We start from the raw sequence: 22,536 nt of genomic DNA, 5'->3' as shown, positions 1-22,536 counted from the left end.
ATATAATTGAACCTCTTAACTGCTTCCATTACCTTGTTTTCAGTAGCACTAATGAATGATGCAGTGTATGATTTGCCTGTTGCAGCCAAACCCTCACCCTCCAGTAGTGACATAATTATCTAAGTTTTCATTTTCTGTACCTATGCTCTCAAGGAAGCAACCAAGAAAGTCATTCAGGTAAGATGTCGTGTCAATTCTTACATACAAATTTCTCTTCATTCATTGCCTAATTTACCATCATGTTTTTTTGTGGTAATTATTTTCTCTTCATGTTAACTTGCATACCAGTATTCCTTGGTTCACCTTTACTTATTGTTTTTTGCGGCAGAATTTACTATTGAATCTTACATGCAATTAAGATCCATTAACTGTTTACTGTTGTAGGATTCATTCTTCATTTGACTCTTGCATACGAAGCTCCTCATTCACCCTGATATATTCCTTTTATTATCCAGTAACTGTTCTCTCAAGTTGGATTTACTCTTCATATTAACTCAAATACAAACGCCTTGATTTACCCTTATTTACTGTTTTACTCTAGGATCTATACACAGTGACTTGCATACAGAAATTCCCTGCTTTTACTTTACTTATCCTTATATTTTTGGTTCAGGGTTTACTTACTCTTCACATTAACTCTTGCATACAGAAACAACCTTGATTCATCTTTACTTGTATTCCATTACTCACATGGCTATACGAGGTAGTCAGCTTATTTCTCATGTTTAAACTACAACAACAACATACTTCAACACTGCTGTACATAACTGTCAGTGTGTTTGTGGGGTGAACATTTTAACACTTTGACATCTGAATCCTTTACAAATCGGCAGAAAAAGTATGTTCCCTGTAAGCCTGAATATGGTAGTTTTTATTCAATCTTTCCATTTTTGAGTGTATTTAGTAACTCTTGATTCATCTTCAGAATGTAAAAACTGTGATTCCATTTAAGCCAGAATAGTTTTGTTTCATTCTTTGCTATTTACATCTTGCCAGACAAATGGTATCTTTTCCTGCCAAGTGTACATACAGCACATCCTGTGTCCGAAAAGTGTGCATAGACCAAAATAACTATCAAAGCACTTTCTTGCCAACAACATAGAATCAAAAAGCCAGCTGTTGGTACCTATCTTTTTTTTGTCTTTGTAATCGAATCAAAGCACTTTCTCGCCAACATAGAATAAAAAGTCAGCTGTCGGTACCCATCCTTTTTGTAATTGAATCAAAGCGCTTTCTCACCATCATAGAACCAAAAAGAGCATCTGTCAGTACTTCTCTGTTTTTGTCTTTGTAATTGAATCAAAGCACTTCCTCACCAACATGGAATAAAAGGCCAACTGTCAGTACTTTTTTTTTCCATGTAATCTAATCAAAGCATTTTCTCGCCAACCTAGAATAAAAAACCCAGCTGTCGGTATCTATCTCTTTTTTGTCTTTTGGTCTGAGCACTTTTTCAACTCAGGATGTGTCATATATAGCAGCTTGTACATAGCTTACCCCATCCAGCCAGTCCCTCAGTAATAGTTAATCCCTCTCTCTCTCTCCTATGCTCCGGTTGTTTTTGTTGCGTCAGGTCCAACGCGCACCCAGTGGAGAGTACGAGGAGGTGCTCTTGCAGGTACTGTGGTCTAACTTCTCTCCCACTACCATACATGCTTTCTGTATTCTTCCTATGCCTTGGTTTCCCTACATTATCTGCTTAATTAATTCCTTATATTTGTTTTCTATCCACCTTTATTGCCATCTGTGTCTTGCTCCCTGATTTCCTTCTATCCTTCAGTATGTCATGTCTTTATTATGTCCTGTATGGATTCTTCTTTCCTGTACAGGTTATGAATGCATTACCTGGGATTCTTAGCTCCAGGAACCACTTAAGAGATTAGGCTTTCTCTGCAGGCATCATGAAGGATTTGTTTACAGTTTTACACCTATACAAACACAAAAGCACTTTAGTATTAGGGTATAAATTAGTTTTTATTCATTTATTTGTTTACTTTATTTAATTTCATATATTTATCTGTTAATATTTATTTTTCTTTTTTCATGTGTGTGTATGTGTGTATTTCAATTTACATAGATGGATGATAGAAAGCCTTGCTCATTATTTGTTTACCTTACTAAGTTGTTATCCAGAATTGCACATCTCTGCACTTACTCTAGTTATTGTATTGACACAGGCACCGTTATATTGTTAATTGTTGATGTCTCCCTTAAGGAACTGTTTAGTCTTTTTTGTCCTTGTTAATTGTTACCTACCTTGTCTTTGTTAATTGTTACCGACCTTAGCAAACTATTTATTTATTTATTTTTATTTATTTATTTATTTATTTATTTATTTTATTTATTTTTTTTTTCCGTTTATAAATATCACTAATTTCTGACTGCCTCTTACCATGTCAGTGTATTTAGTTTAGTCACTTTGATTTGTGTTTTGCTTGATTTTTGTTTTATTTGTCAGTTACGTGTTTTTATCCTTGTATCTTCTCGCACATTAGGTTTATTTGTATATTTGAACACATGGATGAATTTTCACTCCACATTTTGCCCGATTAACTTCTCTGAGTGGCAGTCGAGACTTTTCTACCTGTTAATGAAACACTTTGAATGTATTTTGATCTTCCAAAGTTTCTCTCAACAACTGTGATTACATCAGTTCATTTTGGCTCCTGTCTTGGAAATCTCACTTGAAATACCTTTAATTGTACATAACCCTATTTTTGGATTGCAGAAAGCATCACTACATTCTATCACTCAGCATTACTCTTGGATGTGAACCTCACACAGCAGCAGCATTAATATGACCACCTCCCCCCACAGCCTGACCAGGATGGGCAAGGCTACATGGACGACCTGTACAACCTCACAATGACGGCCACCACCACCGGCACTCCCACCATCACCACCACAGGCGCCAGCACTGCAGCGTCCAGCAGCACCACCACCACCACCGCTGCCACATACTCTGTGCCACCCTCCACTGCAGCGAGCACCACAGAGACTGCAGAAGATGAAGGTAGACATGTTTATCCCTCACTGCTTTGAATTATTAGTTTTGTGTTGTATATTTGTCTGTCAGTGATGTGAGTACTGAATGGAAAAGTTAGGTTTGTTTTCACCCAGAACAATCTGAAATTAACTTTGTAAGTTATGGAGAATTTATCAAAATTGTGATCTCACCATATTATACAGTTAAATTAGTTACTGATGGAGGTGAAAGTGAATGTGAATAAATTTCTCATTAATACACAGCATAATCATTTATCTATTGAAGCTGTAGATAGATGAATACAGTTTTGAATGTGTGAATGCCATAACACAGAGCGAGGGAGGAGCAGAGGTGTGCGGCGTAAGAGAGACTCCTTCTTTGGAACTCTAAAGAAGAGATTCAGCCGATCCAAAGTGCGCTCCAAAAGTATGGATCCCGGCGCGAGAGATTCATCGCTGGAGCGAGATCCATCGGTAGGACGCTCCATCTCCATGGAACGCTCCTCCAATCTCAACAGAGCCTCGGGTAGGTCGTTGTGGTGACTCATCGCTGCATAGCTTAACTTTAGGAGTCTGACTTAACATAATTCAAAATAGTAAGGTCATTTCTTAGTATGCTGCAACTTGAATATTTTTTTTTTCTTTTAGCCCAAATCTTTCCTTTCCTCTTCCAAACCTTTCTGCTTTCTTTTCTCTATACTTTTCAATTTTTGATGTCTAATTTATTGTAATTCAAATAGAAAGGTATTTTTTCTTAAGTTACATCTTGAATCATTTTTCCTTTTTCTCTACAAAACCTTTCCTTTTTCTGTTTTTCTTTTTTTTTATTTCTTTATTTACTTATTTATTTTACATATTTTAACTATAGGTGTCTGACTTAACAAATTGTAGTCTTTTTCTTCTAATACATTTACTTCACACTGTTCTTAATCCAAACCACATATAACCTTTAATCTACATAGGCATCTCATATTGTATTTGATTTTAACTCACTCAGTTTTACAGCACATCCTGATCCTTCCTAATGCATCCTGACCTGTGGCATCTCCTGTCATGAACACTTCAATTAATCCACTCATATATTGTCAAGCTTATTTACATTTTTTGCAGTTTCAGGTGTTCGTCCTCAGGAAACTTTCTCAGTGTGATTCACAGTTTCCATTTATATTTACATTCACAGTTGTCTCTCTTTCTTGACTCTTGACCATAGTGAAGGAAGAGATGGGTTGTTTATTTGGAACCTTTACACAGAGTACTTAATTTTGTGCTCTTGTTTTTCTCTTGCTGTCCCCTACAGTCAGTACACAGGAAGTAGTGCAAACAGGTAGTTTAAACACAATCATGTTGATACATTGAATACATAACAGCAATGCAAAGGGTGACAGGTGTTCATTGTGTCATTCAGGTAACTATTCTGCTTACACAAGGTGAGGTAATCTAAAAAAATATCCAGATTTGATAAAATTCCACTCTAATTAAACTTCATGATGATGCTTCAGCTTCAAGACTTGAGTTGAGCCTTAATGATATAAACAGAGACTTGCATGATCCCAGCCTCCTGCCATCTATTTGTCCATCAGCTGCCCTCCATACACTTGGATGTTCTCTTGTCACTATAGACCCAAGCAAAAAGTTCCCATTAATAGATGTGGTTAAGAATATTTCCAGGTTTTCTTGCAGTGAGTGAACAAAAAGGAACATCTGTGTATGGTATTACTGAACACTTCCTTAAAATGATATGCTCAATTAACAACTTGAGCACAAACCACACTTTTACTAATGTCCCAACCCACTTGTCATCCCCAAACCAGGAAGTTGTTATTATAGATTAGTTCTCAGCTTCTAAAGTGAATGATTAATCTATAGTTCATGCCAAGCAGCTCTCATGGAAACAGAATCATAAGTTATGGTGGCTTTATTCTGTCACAAAACACTAAACATTTCACTTCTTAGATTTATGTGGAGCTTCTTGTATGTTTTCATCTTTGGTTGCTTCCATGATTACCTCTGCCACAAGTGTATTTTGTGCAGAACATCCTGAATAGTCGACCACAAACACACATGACAAAATATCCCCTTCTCCACTTCCTCAGGAGATTTAATAAACCAACATCATAATGCAGTAGCTTCCCTCTACTAATAAGTCACTTTGCCTCATTGTCTCAGATGGCCTGACTCATTTCTAAAGCATCTATCTTCTCTGACTGTGGTGTTTAATTGTCTTTTGTCTTGCTCTGGGCTTTGCATTATGTTGCATTTTGTCCATCACTCAAGGTTAATGATTATGGCTGTCATGAGAAAATTAGGTAATGTAATGGTAAAACAAAATGTAAAAGAGTGTAGGTGAGTGAGTGTGTGTGTGTTAATTATTTACATTATTTTCTTCTCCACTAAAATAAGTGTTTGCTGTAGAAAGCTTCACTACAACGACCACCATCACCTATTATTAAAACTACCCTTACTACTCTCACAAGCCTTTCTACTACTACTATTACTACTACTACCTCAACTCACCACTCTATTGTGTATGTGTTACTCAGTGGATTTGATGTGAAGCTAGACTGGCACTAATTCGCCCCATGTGTGTGTATCATTCAGTCCCAGATGAGGCCCAACCTGGCACACCCTCCACCCAGGACAGTGCTGAGCCAAGTGAGTGTGCAGTAGCATCTGAACCTAGACCTCACCACCACCGCCTCCACCTCCACCTCCACTTCCCTGTGCTCCTCTCCTCTCTTTTTGCTAGCTAGTGACACCTTTGACTGTTCTAACCCCACCTTGATTTGCTGTAGTAACAGTTTTTTCTAGAGCTTACTACTAACACTAATTTCCACCGTGTCCTGTGCTAACTAAGTGTTTTATTTAGCTTTTGTGTTTCTCTCATAACCTAATTCCTATTTTGTCTAAAGATTACACACAACTCTCACCTTCCTAACATGTAATAGCTTTCATGGCCCTCACTTTATTAGCTTTGAGATTACACATGACTTATATTCCTAACATTTAACAGTACTATTTACAGCTTACGAGTAACACCATTAATTTGTTTTTTCTCATCTATTATGGCTGTTTTTATATTTCTAACACCAAAAACTTTCTTTTCATGCCAGATGTCTGCCATGCCGGTGACTGATAACATCATGCTTTCATTATATATTTTGCTATCCAGTTACTTAGTTGCTATTTGATTATCATAGGTCTACACCATGAGTTTTTGTGTAATGTTCATCATAGTTCTATTTTCTTTCCTTTTGTCCATTTTTACCTCCCTCCATCCTTTGTAGGAACAGCTCACTACATCAGTGCCAATTGACAAGCACATACAGCAGGAAATTTCTCTCAAAGTTTTATTTATCATGCTCATCTCATGTTGAACAGCTGTCGGCAGACTCTCTTCATTTTGTTAATATGAATTGTACTAAAGTCTTTCCCTTCTTCATGTGAGGTTTGTCAGATTTTTTTTTATCTCTTATTGCAGGTGAATCTTGGATGAGTTGTGATCATGAAAGGATGAGTGGAAATTTTTGTTTTGTGTATGGTTAGATGGATTTATAAACTTTCTCTCCATGGACTTTTCAGTATTTTAAAGTAGTAATTTATTCTTAATCATAAATGGAAATCATTCGAGTAGATCACCTGTAATTCACAATTCACCTGTGTTATGGAATCTGACAGTTTTCAGTTTTCAATCTCCACAGCTTTCTTTATCCAAAACCTTTACAGACTCTGCACACTCCCACTTTACTATCTATCCTCCCTCCTTTCTGTCATGGAAGTGTGAAGTGAGGCTGAGGGGCAGAGACAAAAAATCCTTCAAAACACAAGGGAAAATATGCACATTATTTCACAAGGGTTAAATTCTCTCAAGACAGGCAATACTAACATCTGAGAGACCTGAGCTGCTTCTTGCTACATGTGATGTACTTTCAATACAATTCCTCTCCTCAAACAGGCAGCAGAAGTGTGTAGTTGACATACAGTAATGCTCCTCTCCTCCTTCCCTTTGTCTCCATATCTGTGTTCTGAGAGTTAACTTTGGGTCCTGAATGTCTCCTATACCTACCAAGTGTTCTGTGTTGTGTTGCATGAGTTTCACTTATAAGCGTCATAGAATGTTGTAGGTAGATGCAGTTGTAGGACTTTAACGGAATTTATGATCTATACGCCTTGTTCTCTGTGTGTGTGAAGGAATGTTTTTTCTGTTTTGGTGACTGGAGGCTTGTGCTAGACAGATTCAGTCTGTTAGGTAGGTTGTTAAGGTCAGGCAGTCAAATTTATGGCATATGGTTTCTCTGTCTTGTAGTATTGCTGTGAGTGTGAGTGTAAAGGAGGCATGATTCTGGAGAGAGAGAGAGAGAGAGCAAGTGAGCGAGCGAGCACTTTAACAAATCAGGCAGTCACATTTCTAGTCTGGAGTACAAAGAAATTAGACAAGTATTGTATAGTGGAGGGAATACTAAGAAGGAAAGTACACAAATTTAGAGTTGGGAGAGGGAGTACAAAGATAGAAATTACAGGAATAGAGGGAATATATAGTTGGTGGGCAGTCCGGTCTTCATTGTTTCATCCTTTACACTGTCTTTATATGGAATTGACTGCCTTCTGTTTTTCTTCTTTTTATGGCTTGGCAGTTTTAAGAAAGGAATATCAGGTGACCTACAAAATTAAAAGTGCTTTCCGACGTTTCTTCACCATAAAGAGGCGCAAAAACAGTGAGCATTTGTTGAACTTGACTGGCTTGCGTATACTTGCAGACAGAAGTAAGAAATAATATGCTCTCAGTATCCCTTTGTTGGTTTAGGGCAGGTCTTAGCTTATCATCATATTCAAATACAGATAAAGTAATATTCCTCAGCCTTCATTAGTGTAATCTTGGTCAGTTCTTAGCTTGATGTAATTTCTAGACACGTAAGAATAGTTCCTCAGTATCTCCTTTATTTGGCATACTTTGGCTTGATTTCATTCCCCATACACACAGTCATTATTGCTCAGTGATGTTTCTTTGCTTACTCTTGGTCAGTCCTTACCTTAATTTCACTTTCAGATACACAAAAAGTCTTTATTTCTCACTGATAGGTCTTTTTGAGTTTATTCTTGGACAGATCTTGGCTTTATTAAATTTTCAGATAGACAAAAGTCATTATTTGTATGTCTGAGTTTATTCTTGTGCAGATCTTGGTTTTATTCAATTTTCAGATGGAAGCAAGAGATAAAAGCTTCTTGATCATGATTATTTGTTAGTTTTCGTGTGGGTTAGTTTTCAGGTGTTTGCATTAATGGACTATTTCTTTGTACATGCAATGCCAGATGTAAATTTCCCTGTTTATGATCAATATTGACTTGTTGATGTTGGGTGTGTGTGTATAGGTAGTGTGTTTCTGTGCATCTGTGGTGACCTTTGATGATTAACCAATCCCTCGCCAGCTGAGAGTGTGCCATCATGAGTCATCTTCCCTGTGGGGTTGCAATGCTTTCATACTGGAAGACTGATGCTGTACATTGCCTTTAGCTTCAATAGATGGGTAGAAGTGGTGCAGGTTTGATTGCTGCTACATAATGATAATGATTTGTAGTATTTTTCCAGTAAATTGTGACTGAAAATATATAAAAAGTTCTCATATTCTTTTGCCATGTGTTGTAGGATATATTTGCAGTGAGAATTTACTGGAGAATGAAAAATCTGGTGCATTGCAAAGGGGTCACCGCAACAAGAGCCATAGTTTGGCAGGCACACTCCCACTAGATAATACAAACTAAAAGTCTATTATCACAAGAGATGAAATTTCTGATATTACATGTATGAGTAACAGCATTGGTCAAGTTAATATGCTGTGTTTTCAAAATTCGGAGGCTTCTTAATCCTGAAATAAGATTGCAGTCTTGACATAACATATTTATCTCTTGTGATAGTGCTGATGTATTATGTATATATATTCATAGAGAAATTATTGCTTAGTGCCCTTTTCAAGTACTAGTGATCTGATGTATAGTTATAGATTTTTAACCAAGATTTGATGCCTTTAATGATGCATATTAATCCTGTGTACATGTGTGCCTGCAGTTCTTACTCCAACAGTGTCTTTCCCCACAATCTCATGACACAAGCGTGACTAACACTGGTTCCATTTTTACCTCCTTGCTCCACCCACCAGCCCCCGCCCACTACCTCTACCTCTTACATGCCCAACGTAAGTAGTGCCAGGCCGCCCCCACTGCCCAAGGAGCCAAACATTACCCAGCGTACTAGATATGTCATAAACTGGTGCCTCACTAGGGTTTTTTATTTGTTAATTTATTTGCTTATTTTTTATTTATTTTTTTATTTATTTATTTATTTATTTATTTATTTATTTATTCATTTTATTTATTTATTTATTTTATTTTATTTATTTATTTTTTTTTTTTGCTTATTGTTTTCACACTCTTGTCTCTGGTTCCTTGCAGTCATCAGAATCATGGTAAAATGTGTGACATTTTTTTATTATTTGTTTTCTTTGTCCTCTTTTCTTATTTTTATTTGTTTGTCTCAGAACACTTTGGATTATCATTTTACCAAATTGTATTGCTCTTCATTTCCATATTGCTGTTTTCCTGTGTTGAAGTGTTGGTTTTGTTAACTTGCTGTAAGGGAACAGTGCCAACAGTAAAATTCTTTGAAACTCTTCTTGAAGGAATTCTGATTGTTTCAACAATATTTGAATAGGAAAATTACCTCATTCAGTTACCAGTTAGTTTGATTACTAATTTAGAACAAAGCAACAAAGAATCACCCATTACTTGGTAAATGTACACCTTTAAAAGTTTCTATTTGCATTGTATTTTCTTGATAGGACATTATTGTAAAGAGACAGGGTTTTGAAACAAATTGGTTACTTTCTTTCCCCATCACTCAGGACTCATAATCTTGATGTTTGAGGCTTGAAGGCACCCTGGGCTTCACCACAATGATGAAGGATGGAGGCTCTGTCGCTTGATCCTGTTTACTTTTGATACACAAAGTTTTATTTAACATTACAAAGGAGTTTGTTCACCCAAATTACTTGAATCACAACAAAGCATTTAATGTTTAGATAAGTGAAGTGGTACAGCTTCACATCTTGCCTCACTTCACCCCAGGCCAGAGCCTCCACAGCAGTGTACCAAACGGGAAAGGTTTCTGAGCTTCTTGCCTACAAAGCACAGTAGAAATACATACAATTATCATAGGCAAATGAAAATTTGTAGCAAATGCATTATGAGCAAGGTTGGATATTTTTCAGTTGATAAGACAGCCATTGCTTTCAGGTAAAATGATCAGACAATTTAACAAAGTATCAGAACTTAGGATTATTTAGTGTTTTGATGAAACTCCCTCATTATAAGACAGTGTAACTCAAACTGAAGTAACTGATAAGATCTTAAGATTTATTGCTTATTGTGTGCTATTGCTTCTCTAATCCTAATAATTGGTTATGGTGAAGTAATTAATGTATAGCCATGCTTTTGTTTTCCTCTGGGTTCATTGGGATAAGTCTTTCTGGTGGAAATCAAGTTCATTAATCCTCACATGAATCTGAATCCAAACCTTATTTGATTTGCACTTTGATCTCACATGTGCTGGCCTTCCCTAAACACTTGAGTGTCAGTTTGTGAGAACATTTCAATGTGCTTTCCTCTCTGTACTTCTTTCTTTACTGACTCCACCCTTAATCTTCTTGTCTTTTTCATCATTAACTTCAACTGCCACTCCTGTGCCTTGGATGTTGTGTCGCGGTGAGTTGCCTTGGTCTCGTGTGTCTTGCTTGTGGTGGAATGCTGTAGTGGTGCTAGTGTTATGTGGCACACCAGGGTGGCTGTGCTGCATGAATCTTGCCTCTCTCTGATGTATTGAATATGTCTCTTCCACTCCCTTTCTCTTGCTGCTGTAAAACTCTCACATACGTAACATTAGAAATATAAACACTTAACTATTTGTGACTGACTTCACCTTTACTGATGTATGAGAGGTAGGCAGTATTAATGAAATTGTATAATAACACATAACAGTATAAATAACAGATTTGTTGTAAGGGAAGTTGATCATGTCACGCAATAATCACATGTAAGAATTCTTATATAGTGTAGCATTGGTATACATCATTTGTGCAACACCTAATTCAAGGTGAAGGTGATTGCATGAATTAACCGAGCTGCTTGTGAGTAAGGTGCTAATTGATGCTTCACATGAGTATGAGCAACTTGTGTTCACCATCATTGCATCATCACAATCATCATTATCTTGTAGGCAAGGAAAGAATCAGCTGTGCATTTACTTTGAAAAGTACAAATTAAAGTATAGTGTGTCTACAGAATAGTGGTTGAATATATAGTTGAGAGGATATTAGATACACAGTCTGGCATTGCTTACTGATGCTAGCTGCACTAGATGCTGTAAGTAGCTGTCAGAACAAGCAAATAATGTCATAGATTTCAAAGCACTTGTATGTTTGTTTCTTCCTGCAGAAATAGGATGTTAAGATACAGTACATTTGTTAAGGATTGGCTAAGTAAGAATCAGCCTGCCTTCACATAATGCCATGCCATCATTAGGCTGCACTGTAATTAATGCAGTATAAGTGAAAGTGAGGCTGTAGTGTTGTGTAGTGTTGTGTAGTCAGTATCAGAGAAGTACTAAAGGAGGAAACATTGCTTGTATTGTAGTGAGTCTGAGGAGAAATATTGCAATTATGGACACATCAATATAGTATAGTGCTACTTGGATTTGAAACATTCACTAGTGGCCAATTAAGTGCATGTTATGTACCTATTATTATGTAAAAATTAGGGCCAGCCTTTATATAAGCATTCACATTTCAGGCACAAGTGAAAACAAAAGATTCATTGATGGTAGATGACCCAGATAGACTTGCAGAGAAGCAGCATATTGAAGCATGGCTAGGAAAGCAACACATTTTGCCTAAGAAAGTTTGTTATCTGATACTTACTGGCTTTATTTGATATATAACCTAAAATATTTTGTGGCTGAAATACTTAATAGTGTTACATCTCATTCACTTCATATCAGAATTGTGGATCATATTGATTGGATTGCATTTTTATGTAATAACGTGCAGTGCTCTTCATTAATAGTATGTACCTGGTTTGCTTTGAGGTTTGCGGTAAGGTTGCCACATGTCACTAAGGTTTGTGTATTTAAGCTTATTTCTAACATATCAGGACTTGCTTTGCTTTGCTTAGCTCATCATCATTCTGGGAGTAATGGATTATCTTCTGTCAATATCCCACTAATATTTATATCCTCGCTGTAACTGTTCTTGTATTACAGTGTATTTATTATTCACCTCTGCTATATTCCTTTTGTATATTTGTGCTACATATACAGAAACACCAAAACATGATATTCTTACATAACATACCTTACTGTAACACACATACACAAAGGAAAAATATAGAACAAAACATTGACTCAAACCATGTATACATTAGCTATAAACACACACACACACACACACACACACATTGACAATGATGTGGGGTTACCACAGGGCTGCTATCAGTGCCATCCGGGGCCGGAGGTGACGCGGGCTCCACTCGGTCGTCCTTGAGTGACGCCTCGGCCATCAGTGGGTCCTCCACACGCACCTACGTCAACGAGGCGTCCACACTCATCATCGAGACCAGCGAGAATGGAGTATTCAAGTTAGTTTGCTGATTGTGTTCTTGTTGAGCTTCATCATGTTTGATTTTATTGTATCTATTTTTCCTCTTTATTTATTTTAGGTTTATTAAAGTTATCATGTTCATTTTGTTCTGGCCATGCAGATTTTTTTTGTATCTACTCTGTGATTGATAGAAGATTTAGATTATAGGTTTCATCTGTCTCATTTAGATCATTACATTAATTATGCTCTCTAACTCATTTGTATCATAACCTCAAACTCACAATTACTCTTAGCATTTTGTCAGGGCAGCTGCATCTTTTATTATCACTGTATTGTATTCATCACAAACTGTAGATGTAAGATTTTCCTCCCAAGTAAATATCCATGATATTTTTTGTGTACATATTGTGGAATTATTTATGTATTTGATTGTACAATTCCATTTTTTTAACTGGTTGGACTTGCATCTCTTCTCTAGGCACTACCTCATCCCTTTATCACTGCAGCAGAAGAGCAAATGGAGGAAGAAAGGCTTGAAGCTCCACGTATTTGGGGAACACACCTTCATAGCCAAGCACATGTCCAGGTAACTCATTGTGTAAAGCCCCTGGGAATTGATGTTTCCACCTTAGACTATTCTGACTGAAACTGAAGTGTGAAAGAGGGCATAGCTTTCCCCAATCAGGTAACACAACCACTTATGAAACCTTGTACTGGGGACACTCTGCTTCCCGCAGCTCAACGCAGTGTGAGGTGTGCCAGAAGACCTTAGGGCGGAGATTCGGCAAGCAGGGTTACATATGCCGGGACTGTGGCTACAAGTGTCACAAGCCGTGCCACGTCAAGACAGAGATCACCTGCCCGAACTCCACTGTCAACAACATGGATCTGTGAGTACCTGGCAGATGCATTCCTTCACCCCTTCACCCCTTCACTCCTTGTGTTGCTTACTTCTGGCTTGGTGTTCATTATGCCTGTAGTCTGTTCTCACTAGTTGCAGGGTGAGCAGTGTTTGATTGAGAAGTACAATAGTAACAGGTTTCTTTACTTCTGGCTTGGTGTTTATTGTACCTGTAGTCTCTTCTTACTAAATGCAGGGTGGGAATTGATTTATAGAGGTGTACAACAATAATGAAGGTTTGTTGTTCAAATACCTAGTTTCAGGACTGATAGTTTAAATTTTTTGGTGCTGAAACACTGTATTTTTCACCTCCATTGGTTTCTTATTAATGATTAACTGGAATTAGTAACATTACCCTGTGCCACGATGGAATCTCCCACACCAAGCCTCAGGACTTTATTCTGAAACACTTTCATGCTGCACCTGCACTGCACTCCAAAGGCTCTACTTGAAGTTACACAAATTATTCAAAAGGACTAGTGGAAGTTGCATAGGTTTTTAAGGGCATTTTTTGGGTTCTGGTGACAGATTAACATGACTTGTAACTGGGGAACTGCAGCCTTTGAAAAGAGAGAGAGCAAAGCATTTCAGAATACAGACCTCATTGTGGTGGTGAGGTCAGTGCTGATGCCCTGCGAGGATTTTGATTCAGAAGTTGGGTAATGCCACTTCCCTCTTTATCAACTGATGGCCGGAATGTTTACTCATACTGCATTGCATTGTGCTCATGATGTAGTCATTTTTTGGAATATTCTCCAGTCTGATACCTTATGCAGTGTCTGTAGTGGGCTCACTTGATCACTATCTGATATGCACTGCTGGCAACACAGTGGTGCCATGGGGATGTGGTGTGCACTGGTAGAAAGCTGCACCACAAGTAAGTAACTGTTGTGTTGCACCAACAAGCATGAGACTCCAGCACCTCTTGAAAGTCATTAAAAGTCCTCTGCATCATATTCTTCTGATATTTTTTGTATTGTCTTTTGTTTGTCGTGAAATTAGATAGAATTTTGTCTTTTCATCTTTTATTATCTGTATGATATACTATTCCTTGATGAATTTTGTGTAGATGTAAACATTGGATAAGATCAATTTCAGTACTTGCATGATTAATGCTGTCAGATCACTTAGCTTGAACTCAGTCCAGGCAATGGTTTGAGAAGAGCCAGGCAAGGCCATCTGGCACAGTCATAAACCAAGGATATGATTTAGATTAGAGTAGAATAACTTGTAGAATGTGAGATACCACACTTGGTTTAAATCCAAGAAAATTCCAGCTTGAATTCTAGAGGCTATGTTTATAGATGAATGAGAAAGTATTTTAATTACACAAACTTTATGATGTATTATAAGTCACACAGGGAAGCAGATTCCAGACTGTTTTGTTATACACTGGGCAGAATCATGGGCCAGTTACATGTTGATGACTTGCACACATATTTTTCTTCTTGGCATGTAGTGTGCATGCATTTGTCAATGTGAATACATTGAATCATTATATTTGTGACTTAGAAATGTGTAGATACAGTGTCTTTTATTGAATTTTACCTTTAGAAATAACACTAGGCACTCTAACTTTTTTCCATAAACTGGGACATGTACAGACACACCCAGGCAGTGAGGGGTTGCAGGCACACTGTTTACTGTTTAGTGACTTGAGGAGTGAGTGTGTGTGTGTGTGTGTGTTGTAGCTTGACTAGTCTGTAGCACGTCACCTCAGCAGTACGACAACTAACGTGTGTTTTGGTTTCTTGTCTTTCTAACTGCATGCAGCGTGACTGTTGGAGACGAGAGCAGGGATGTCTTTGCCGGGAAGCGTCTTAGGTGTTCCCAGACCCTTACAGGCTCTTCTTACAAATCCCTTCCCACTATTGTTGAAAACTCAGTCACTGATGCTCCTAAATGTGATCCTTCTCTTAACCCAAAAAATGGAGCCCCTTCTCTGGACCCCAAACCAGAAGAAGGTGGCAGTAACACCAGTAATAACCAGACCAGTTATATGGCCAAGGTGCAACGTTCAGTTTCCTTTGGTCAGGAGAGAGTCAGGCCCATAATCACTATTCACAGTGAAAGGCTGGACTCTGCACTACTCCCCCCTCCATCACCGTCACATCCCCCTGCCTCCCCTGCAGTGATGGATATCCTCCTGCCTGTTCTTAAAGTGGAGAGTTGTGAGAATGATGCAATGCAGCAGAGATGAGGCTAAAAACTTTTATATTAAACTAGAAAAGTTTTGTTAGCCATGAAGTTAACCAATATACTTTTGTTGTTGTTACCTATGAATTATAGCTTTTCTTTTCTATTAGTTTAAATTTCTCTTGGCCATGAATAACCACAGAAATCCTTTCATCTCCTCCCTCTTTATCCTCAGACTGAGAATATCTTGAAAATATGATCAGCTTTACCGCTTACTGTCTCCTTTTACTCTCACACTGCCACTCCTTTCTCCTTTTTTGGCTCCTAGGTCTGCCCTTCCTTCATTTCCTCATCCCACTTTCATGGCTAAGCTGTAAAGTAGCAAAAAGGAATAAAATATATATTATTGTTCACTTTATAAATGTTTCTCAGGCCACAAGGTCTTCATGTTGTGTAGCTGAAATTAATGTTTTATATAATTTATATATGTTTTGCAGCACTTTTATATTCAGACATAACATTTGAGTGAAGCTTAAAGTAGGTGCAGTAAGTGAGCTATGATAGAGCTGTAGTAGAGAGTAAGATGTTCAGGATGTGTGGAGAATGACAAAAAAATAAAAAGTTGATATTTTGGGAGGTGACTAATCAGTGAAGAATAATGTAGTAAGTCACTCATTAATAGTACAAGAAAATAGCATGTATTACTATTATGCAAGTTTGCTGTGTGATAATAGAATAGTAACACACCTCACCAAAGTAGGTTTGTGTATAAGAATGTGCAAAAATCATACCGGGAATTTTACGTTGCATTGTGTTGATATGTTTTGACTCAGGCATAGAACATGGGAATGCTGTGAGTGACAGGTTAAGTGTTCTTGTGAGAGAGCTTAAAGGCTTCTGTGATTAAGGACTAATATCTGTAATGCTGATGGATTACTAGGGATAAACAAGGCTATATTTGATAATACTGCATCTGTGTCAAGTGCAATTATACATTCAGCAAAACCAAGGCAGTTTACTTACTACTGTTTGATATCTTTTCCTTTTTTTTTTTTTTTTTTTTTTTTTTTTTTATGCAGAAGAAACTTGTTCATCTCCTGAATTATGTATTTTAACTTGCGAGTAATTCGTGTGTGAGTATAGGCAGGGAATTCCTATACCACCACTGAAAATAAAGTTGACAGTTTCATGCAATGACTTTAGTTTTGGAGGTGACAAGTTACTTCTGTTTGGAAATGGTTTAATTTATATAGTAAAAGAAAGCCAAAAGATTCCCCAGCACAGGAAACCCTTGCTATACCTGACTGTGTGCCCATGTATCACCTAGTGCTCCCATCCATGTGGTGTCACTTTCATTACATAGATAATTAAATGTGGCTGCATGGAAGTCCTTGGTTAGATGGTTCTTTGTCTTTATGAGAAGAATGCATATGAGTGAAGGAATTGGAAACCTAACATTAGATAACTAAGATTATTCTGACACACATTGATGCTCATTTGTTTAAGAAATATTTTGTGCTTTTGTGTGAACGTTCGACTTTTTTATGATTTAGTATTTGTTTCCTTTCCCTTAAATCACAACCATTCCAAAGATTGCAGCCATTATCAATTTATATTTCTTTCAAAATCTGCACATTTTTTTTACAAATTGTATTTAAGACATTGGTTTGGTAATAAGACTTGCACTATTATTGCATTCATCATTCCTTCAAACACGATGGGATAGCAAGGGTTTACTTTCCAGATGAATGGATGAGACATTTGGCTACTCCTATTATTAGAATGCTCAAGTGGATATGCTAAACATACTTCCAAAAGACTGAATCCATTTGTTGCCTCACATTAGTGCTCAAAATAATTGCTTGTGTGATATGAAGCTATGGTGCCTTAACAGTGAATCAAAGCAGTATATTGCCTTATCTCTTTAGTTACTCCTTGCCAACATTGCTGTACCGTCACAGACTGACTACATTTCCCTCCATATGGTAATGATAGAGGCCATTATGTAGTGTTAAGCTGCCTGGATATCTAAGTGAAAGCTATACATAAAGTCACTGCAGAGTTTCCTAGTTCCCATGCCTGAGTAACCATTAGGATAGCTGCCTGAGTGAGTGTTGAGTGAAGCCGCTGGAACATTAGGTCCTTAAGTTATAAGTCATTTCATGATGATATTTCTCCCCCACTGAATGCCACACTCTGAGGACCTTTGAGGTAACTAATTACTCACAACCAAATTCCTTGACTTGTCTTTGATTAATAATGCATTGGTTAGTTTTAAGATGCTTTGTTTAGGTAATGTCACATACTTATCTTTCTTGATTCACAGTCCATTACTGACCTTAAGCAATCCTGTTTAAACTCATATTTAGAGTTTATTCTCATTAAGAAAGCTCTTTAAGTCTAGCTTGTACAAATTAAAGAAAATAATATATAGTTTTGAAGGAGTTTATGTTACTTATGTGCAAAGTAAATTACAATTAGCATGCAGTTAAAACTCCTCTTCCTCCTCCTGAAAACATACTCAATTTTTATCCCTTCCTAATAAAAAGATAGTGTACCACCCCAAGCATTTATCTCTGCACCACTAACAGTAGTGTCAACCCCTCCAGGGAGTATGTGCGGGACCCCAAGGAGGAGCGGCGGGCATGGCTGAAGAAGACCAAGACCGCATGAGGACAATAACTCCCCATCCGAGTAGATTTCTCAGCCGTGCCGTCGGGTTAGGTTTACGTTTTGTTGTGTTTTAAAGTCTTGTGGCTGTGTGTGTGACTGATTGGTGCAGGATGAGTGTTCTGCTGCTCTCTCTGCACCAATGTCCATGTGTATGTTTACTCTGAGGTGTGGTTTGGCTGTGTACAACTGTAATGCGATGATTAGGATGTGCATTCATGTTGCACGTAAGTGAAAACATCCTTCCCTGGCTCTCACTTCCAGTACTTGTTCATGAAATTCTGTCATTATCATCATCGTCATCAAAATCATCATGTATTGTCATTTTTAAAAGTCAGCACAGCAAGATGATGTCCACAGCTCAGCAGTAAATAACAGTGAAATTTAGTGATCATCTAATGTCTCCAAGATTACTCTCCTCCCTCTCTCTCTCTGTCTCTCTCTCTCTGTCTCTCTCTCTCTCTCTCTCTCTCTCTCTCTCTCTCTCTCTCTCTCTCTCTCTCTCTCTCTCTCTCTCTCTCTCTCTCTCTCTCTAATCCATTCATGTCTCTTAAAAGTTTTAAGCATTGGTATAGGAAAATATTGCAACATACTGCTCTCACATGTGCACAAGCCGGTGTTAGCAAGATAGGTTATTCCGGAATATCTTTCCTTGATCTAAGCTTGAGCAATATTCAAAATAATGGAACATGGTCAATAACAAACTTGTAATATATGTGTGTGTGTGTGTGTGTGTGTGTGTGTGTGTGTGTGTGTGTGTGTGTGTGTGTGTGTGTGGTGCACATGAGATGAAGCTTGCAAGCTGCAACACATGACAAAAACATTTCACCTTAATATCCAAAACAATACATTATGGATCAGGGATTCCATTAGCTTCTATGCAAGCCATTTGCATATTAATTCTAAGGTTTATCTTTAAAACCTTGTGGTCATCTTTAGTGAATCACCAGCCAGTAATACATTGAGTCAAGTTCAGGACACATTATTGTTACACTTGTAATGGTACATTGCTGGACCTTTGAAGCATTAGTATATCATGTAGACAATATAATTTACACAAAAGAATCACATTTTCCCTAAAATTTAGAAAATGGGTATGTTGACAACAAAATTCAGCAAAAGCAAAACCACCCATAGCATTTTGAGTGGTGCATAATTGGTAGCTTTTGATATCTCCAAAGAACTAGTACATTGTTGTGGCAGTCACTAGATGCACCTTTAACAAGTGACAAAATTAAATCCAGCCTTGAGGCCTGTCCACTGTAGGACCACAAATCCCCAGCAGGTGTCACGCAGCATTGGATCCATTACATTTCCACAGTGTCCTCTTAGAGACACATTTTCTGCTCCCCCACACTCTCACACAGTGAAGAGTCTCGGCAAGTTATCTGTGACTTATACATTGCTGTATTTACAGTGAGTATTTAGAGTATCAATGTTGCATGTGTCTCGTGCAGCATTTTCAGAAGTTATTAATAGTGTCACAAATCCAGCCATGTGTTTTCCATTTTTTGGTATAATTTTGGTATAGGCAGTGTAACTCACATTACAGGATGTGGCAGGAGAGCTTGTAATGCTTGAAAATACAGACCTGAGAGTGAGGGTGGGAGGCAGCCGGGTCGCTTCAAGGGGAGAGGGGCGAGAACAGTGACAAAATTTCTAAGCTGCTGAAATATCTTTGAACTGCCATGAGGAAAACAATTAATTTTTTATAGGGATGAACTTAAGAGCAGATTCTTGTGTATAACATTAGCAATCCTGGAATGTTAAGAAATGGCTAGCGTGTTGTAAGGGTGTGTTTAACTCTCTTTGAAGTTAACTTTGTCATGAAAATTGCTCTAGCTAAGCTTGTAGGTCAGGTGAAGGTAATAATATCTTGCATCCATACTAGCATTAATGGAGAGTCTTCTTAACTACACATGTTTCCTAAGAGCTGTGAATGAATAGTTTACACATTAGATATAAAAATTCAGTGGAATGCAATAATATTTATGATGTAATATTTTATTTTATGGAATGATAGATGCTTAAGGCAAATGTGAAAGGAGCCTTCCAGTACTTTACATAAGAGATTTAGAGATATTATAACGCAGAGCTTGTGGTGTGAAGACTTGGTCAGCGCTTGTGATTGTTGCTGCTGCTGCCGCTGCTGCCACTGCTGACGAGTGATACAGGGTTGTAAGAAATGCAAGTTTGTGTGTGTGTGTGTGTGTGTGTTTATTTGTTTGTGTGTATGTGTAGCACATACCATAGTAGTAGTAAAACTTCAGTCTTTATAGGGTTGAAACCTCATCACAGATTCTGTACTTACTTTACCATTATACTGTTAATTGGTTGTTTGCCTTACAGAAGCAACATTCACCATATTTTCTGGAAGTCATTACATTTTAGATCTCGCCCATACTCACTCAACCAATTAGCAGATGGTCCTGCAGAGACATGCAAACATTGATGTAGGCTGTAAGTAAATGTTCATGTATCAAGCAATGTATGCAACACTTTTATCATTGTCTTGCCCCAGTACTGTACCTTTCCCCAGCACATCCATAAAGTACTATCACACGAGCCTCTTCATCAGCACTGTGTCCTGTGAATTGTTACAGGTAACTTGGGTGTGGCAGGGAAAGGTATAATTGTAGCTAACCACTATTCCCTTGAAGTAAACATTGGCATGTTATTGTCACTCAGCTTCACTCACTGCCCCAAAAGTTGTGGTATTTACAGCGGGTATCAGGGTGACTTACCCTCAAGAGGGGCAGCCGAGGCAAGTTACCTGGACATTTTCAGAGACTCACTGCTGTCTCAGATATGATAGTGCTTTTATAATGCTCTGTGTGTCCTGTCAGGGGGAAAAACCAACATAATTACTATATGGTGTAACCTAGAACATGTGGCAAAAAAATTTGGAATGTGCATAAATGCAGTTATTTTCTTTTTGTTAATTGGCAAGACATGGAAAGGTTTTTAATTTTATTATTGGTCCTGCATGTGTGTGCATATGTGTAAATTTGCAAAATCTGCTATTGGCAGTTCACATGGATCAGCAAGAATGCTCTTCAAGCAGCTAGCACTGTCAGCATAATAGTGACACAGCTCACCAAGAAAACATTGCATAATACGTGCCATATGCTTCCATGCGTTACACGTGAATATAGGAGGCCTTAATAGCTTGTACTAGATGGAACTCTTCTCAAGCATTTCATCGCCAGTCCAATGGGCCACATAATAATCTTGACGAGGGGTGACATGAGGAGCGTGTTGGGCGTGGCTTCAGATGGCCAACACACTCCTCCTTCATTTCTTAGTTCTGTCATCATAAGCTTGCTGGACAAATGCATAATGTATATACATATTATTTCTCTGTTGATTTTATATGTAAATTATTGTTATACTCTGATGTTTGTCTACGTAAATTTAATATATTTTTATTTGCTTCAACAGATGTCATTGCTCTATACATAACTTTGCTGACATTTAATGCTTACTATGTTTAGCGGCAAAGAAGTTCCGTTGTACTGTGTGTCTTTACCTCCAAGATTAACTAAAGCCAAACTAGCATAAAGGTACAGTGTGTGTGCTGCAAACAGGGCATGGCAGATTCATTGAGAGGATTTCACAGTCGCTCTTTAGGATACAAACAACACATTCAAGCAAGTTTTCAGTAATACAAAAAGTGGCTTTATATTGATCACCAAACCCATTGAAAAATCCATGATAAAACTTCCAATCCACCTCCTTCTATCCATAGAAAGTCCTGCATCTCAATCCTCTGTCCTATTTACCTATGATGAAGCTTTCCATTCTGTCAAGCCAATGCAAAGGATGTCTTCCTGTAACACCCACATGCCAGCGACTGTGAAATGTGGGATTGGTCTAAGATAAGAGGGACTATGAGGCACTAGGAAGAAGCAATACTTTTCTTTTAGTTTGTGCCTTGTTGCATGAAGAACTAAGATGGAAGTAGAGGAAAGTGTTGGCTCATTATGGAATAGGAAAATTATAGGTAGAAAAGAGACGAGCTAACTTGCTGTTTTGTTTAGTTCAGTGCAGTAATGTTCGTGTTTGTTTGATGTCAGTGCTGGAGAGCTGAATCAGATAATTTAACTTTTCATTGAAGCTTTTTTGCCCTAATGAACTTGATTTATTGAAGCTTGTAAGGATAAGATGATTGCAAGCTAACAAAAGTTAGTTCTCTCTTCTCCA

The 22,536-nt window shown here is 37.7% G+C and overlaps 1 protein-coding gene across 1 annotated transcript in view; it reads left to right on the top strand.

Moving 5' to 3' along the window:
* The window catches only part of LOC123512334, an 87,014-nt gene extending 70,345 nt beyond the window's left edge, over positions 1–16,669 (top strand). The window contains 11 exon segments of the mRNA XM_045268672.1: positions 154–177; positions 1,574–1,618; positions 2,818–3,013; positions 3,320–3,511; positions 5,584–5,637; positions 7,617–7,697; positions 9,138–9,173; positions 12,510–12,663; positions 13,105–13,212; positions 13,364–13,516; positions 15,301–16,669. Of these exon segments, the coding sequence (XP_045124607.1) occupies positions 154–177; positions 1,574–1,618; positions 2,818–3,013; positions 3,320–3,511; positions 5,584–5,637; positions 7,617–7,697; positions 9,138–9,173; positions 12,510–12,663; positions 13,105–13,212; positions 13,364–13,516; positions 15,301–15,727 (1,470 nt within the window). The 3' untranslated portion in view covers positions 15,728–16,669.
* Positions 16,670–22,536: the final 5,867 nt, after the last annotated feature.

This window comes from Portunus trituberculatus, chromosome 33 (genome assembly GCF_017591435.1).
Source record: "Portunus trituberculatus isolate SZX2019 chromosome 33, ASM1759143v1, whole genome shotgun sequence".
Classification (NCBI taxonomy): domain Eukaryota; kingdom Metazoa; phylum Arthropoda; class Malacostraca; order Decapoda; family Portunidae; genus Portunus; species Portunus trituberculatus.
The sequence above is the reverse complement of the archived record's forward strand: the minus strand, read 5'-3'. Positions and strand labels throughout refer to the sequence as shown.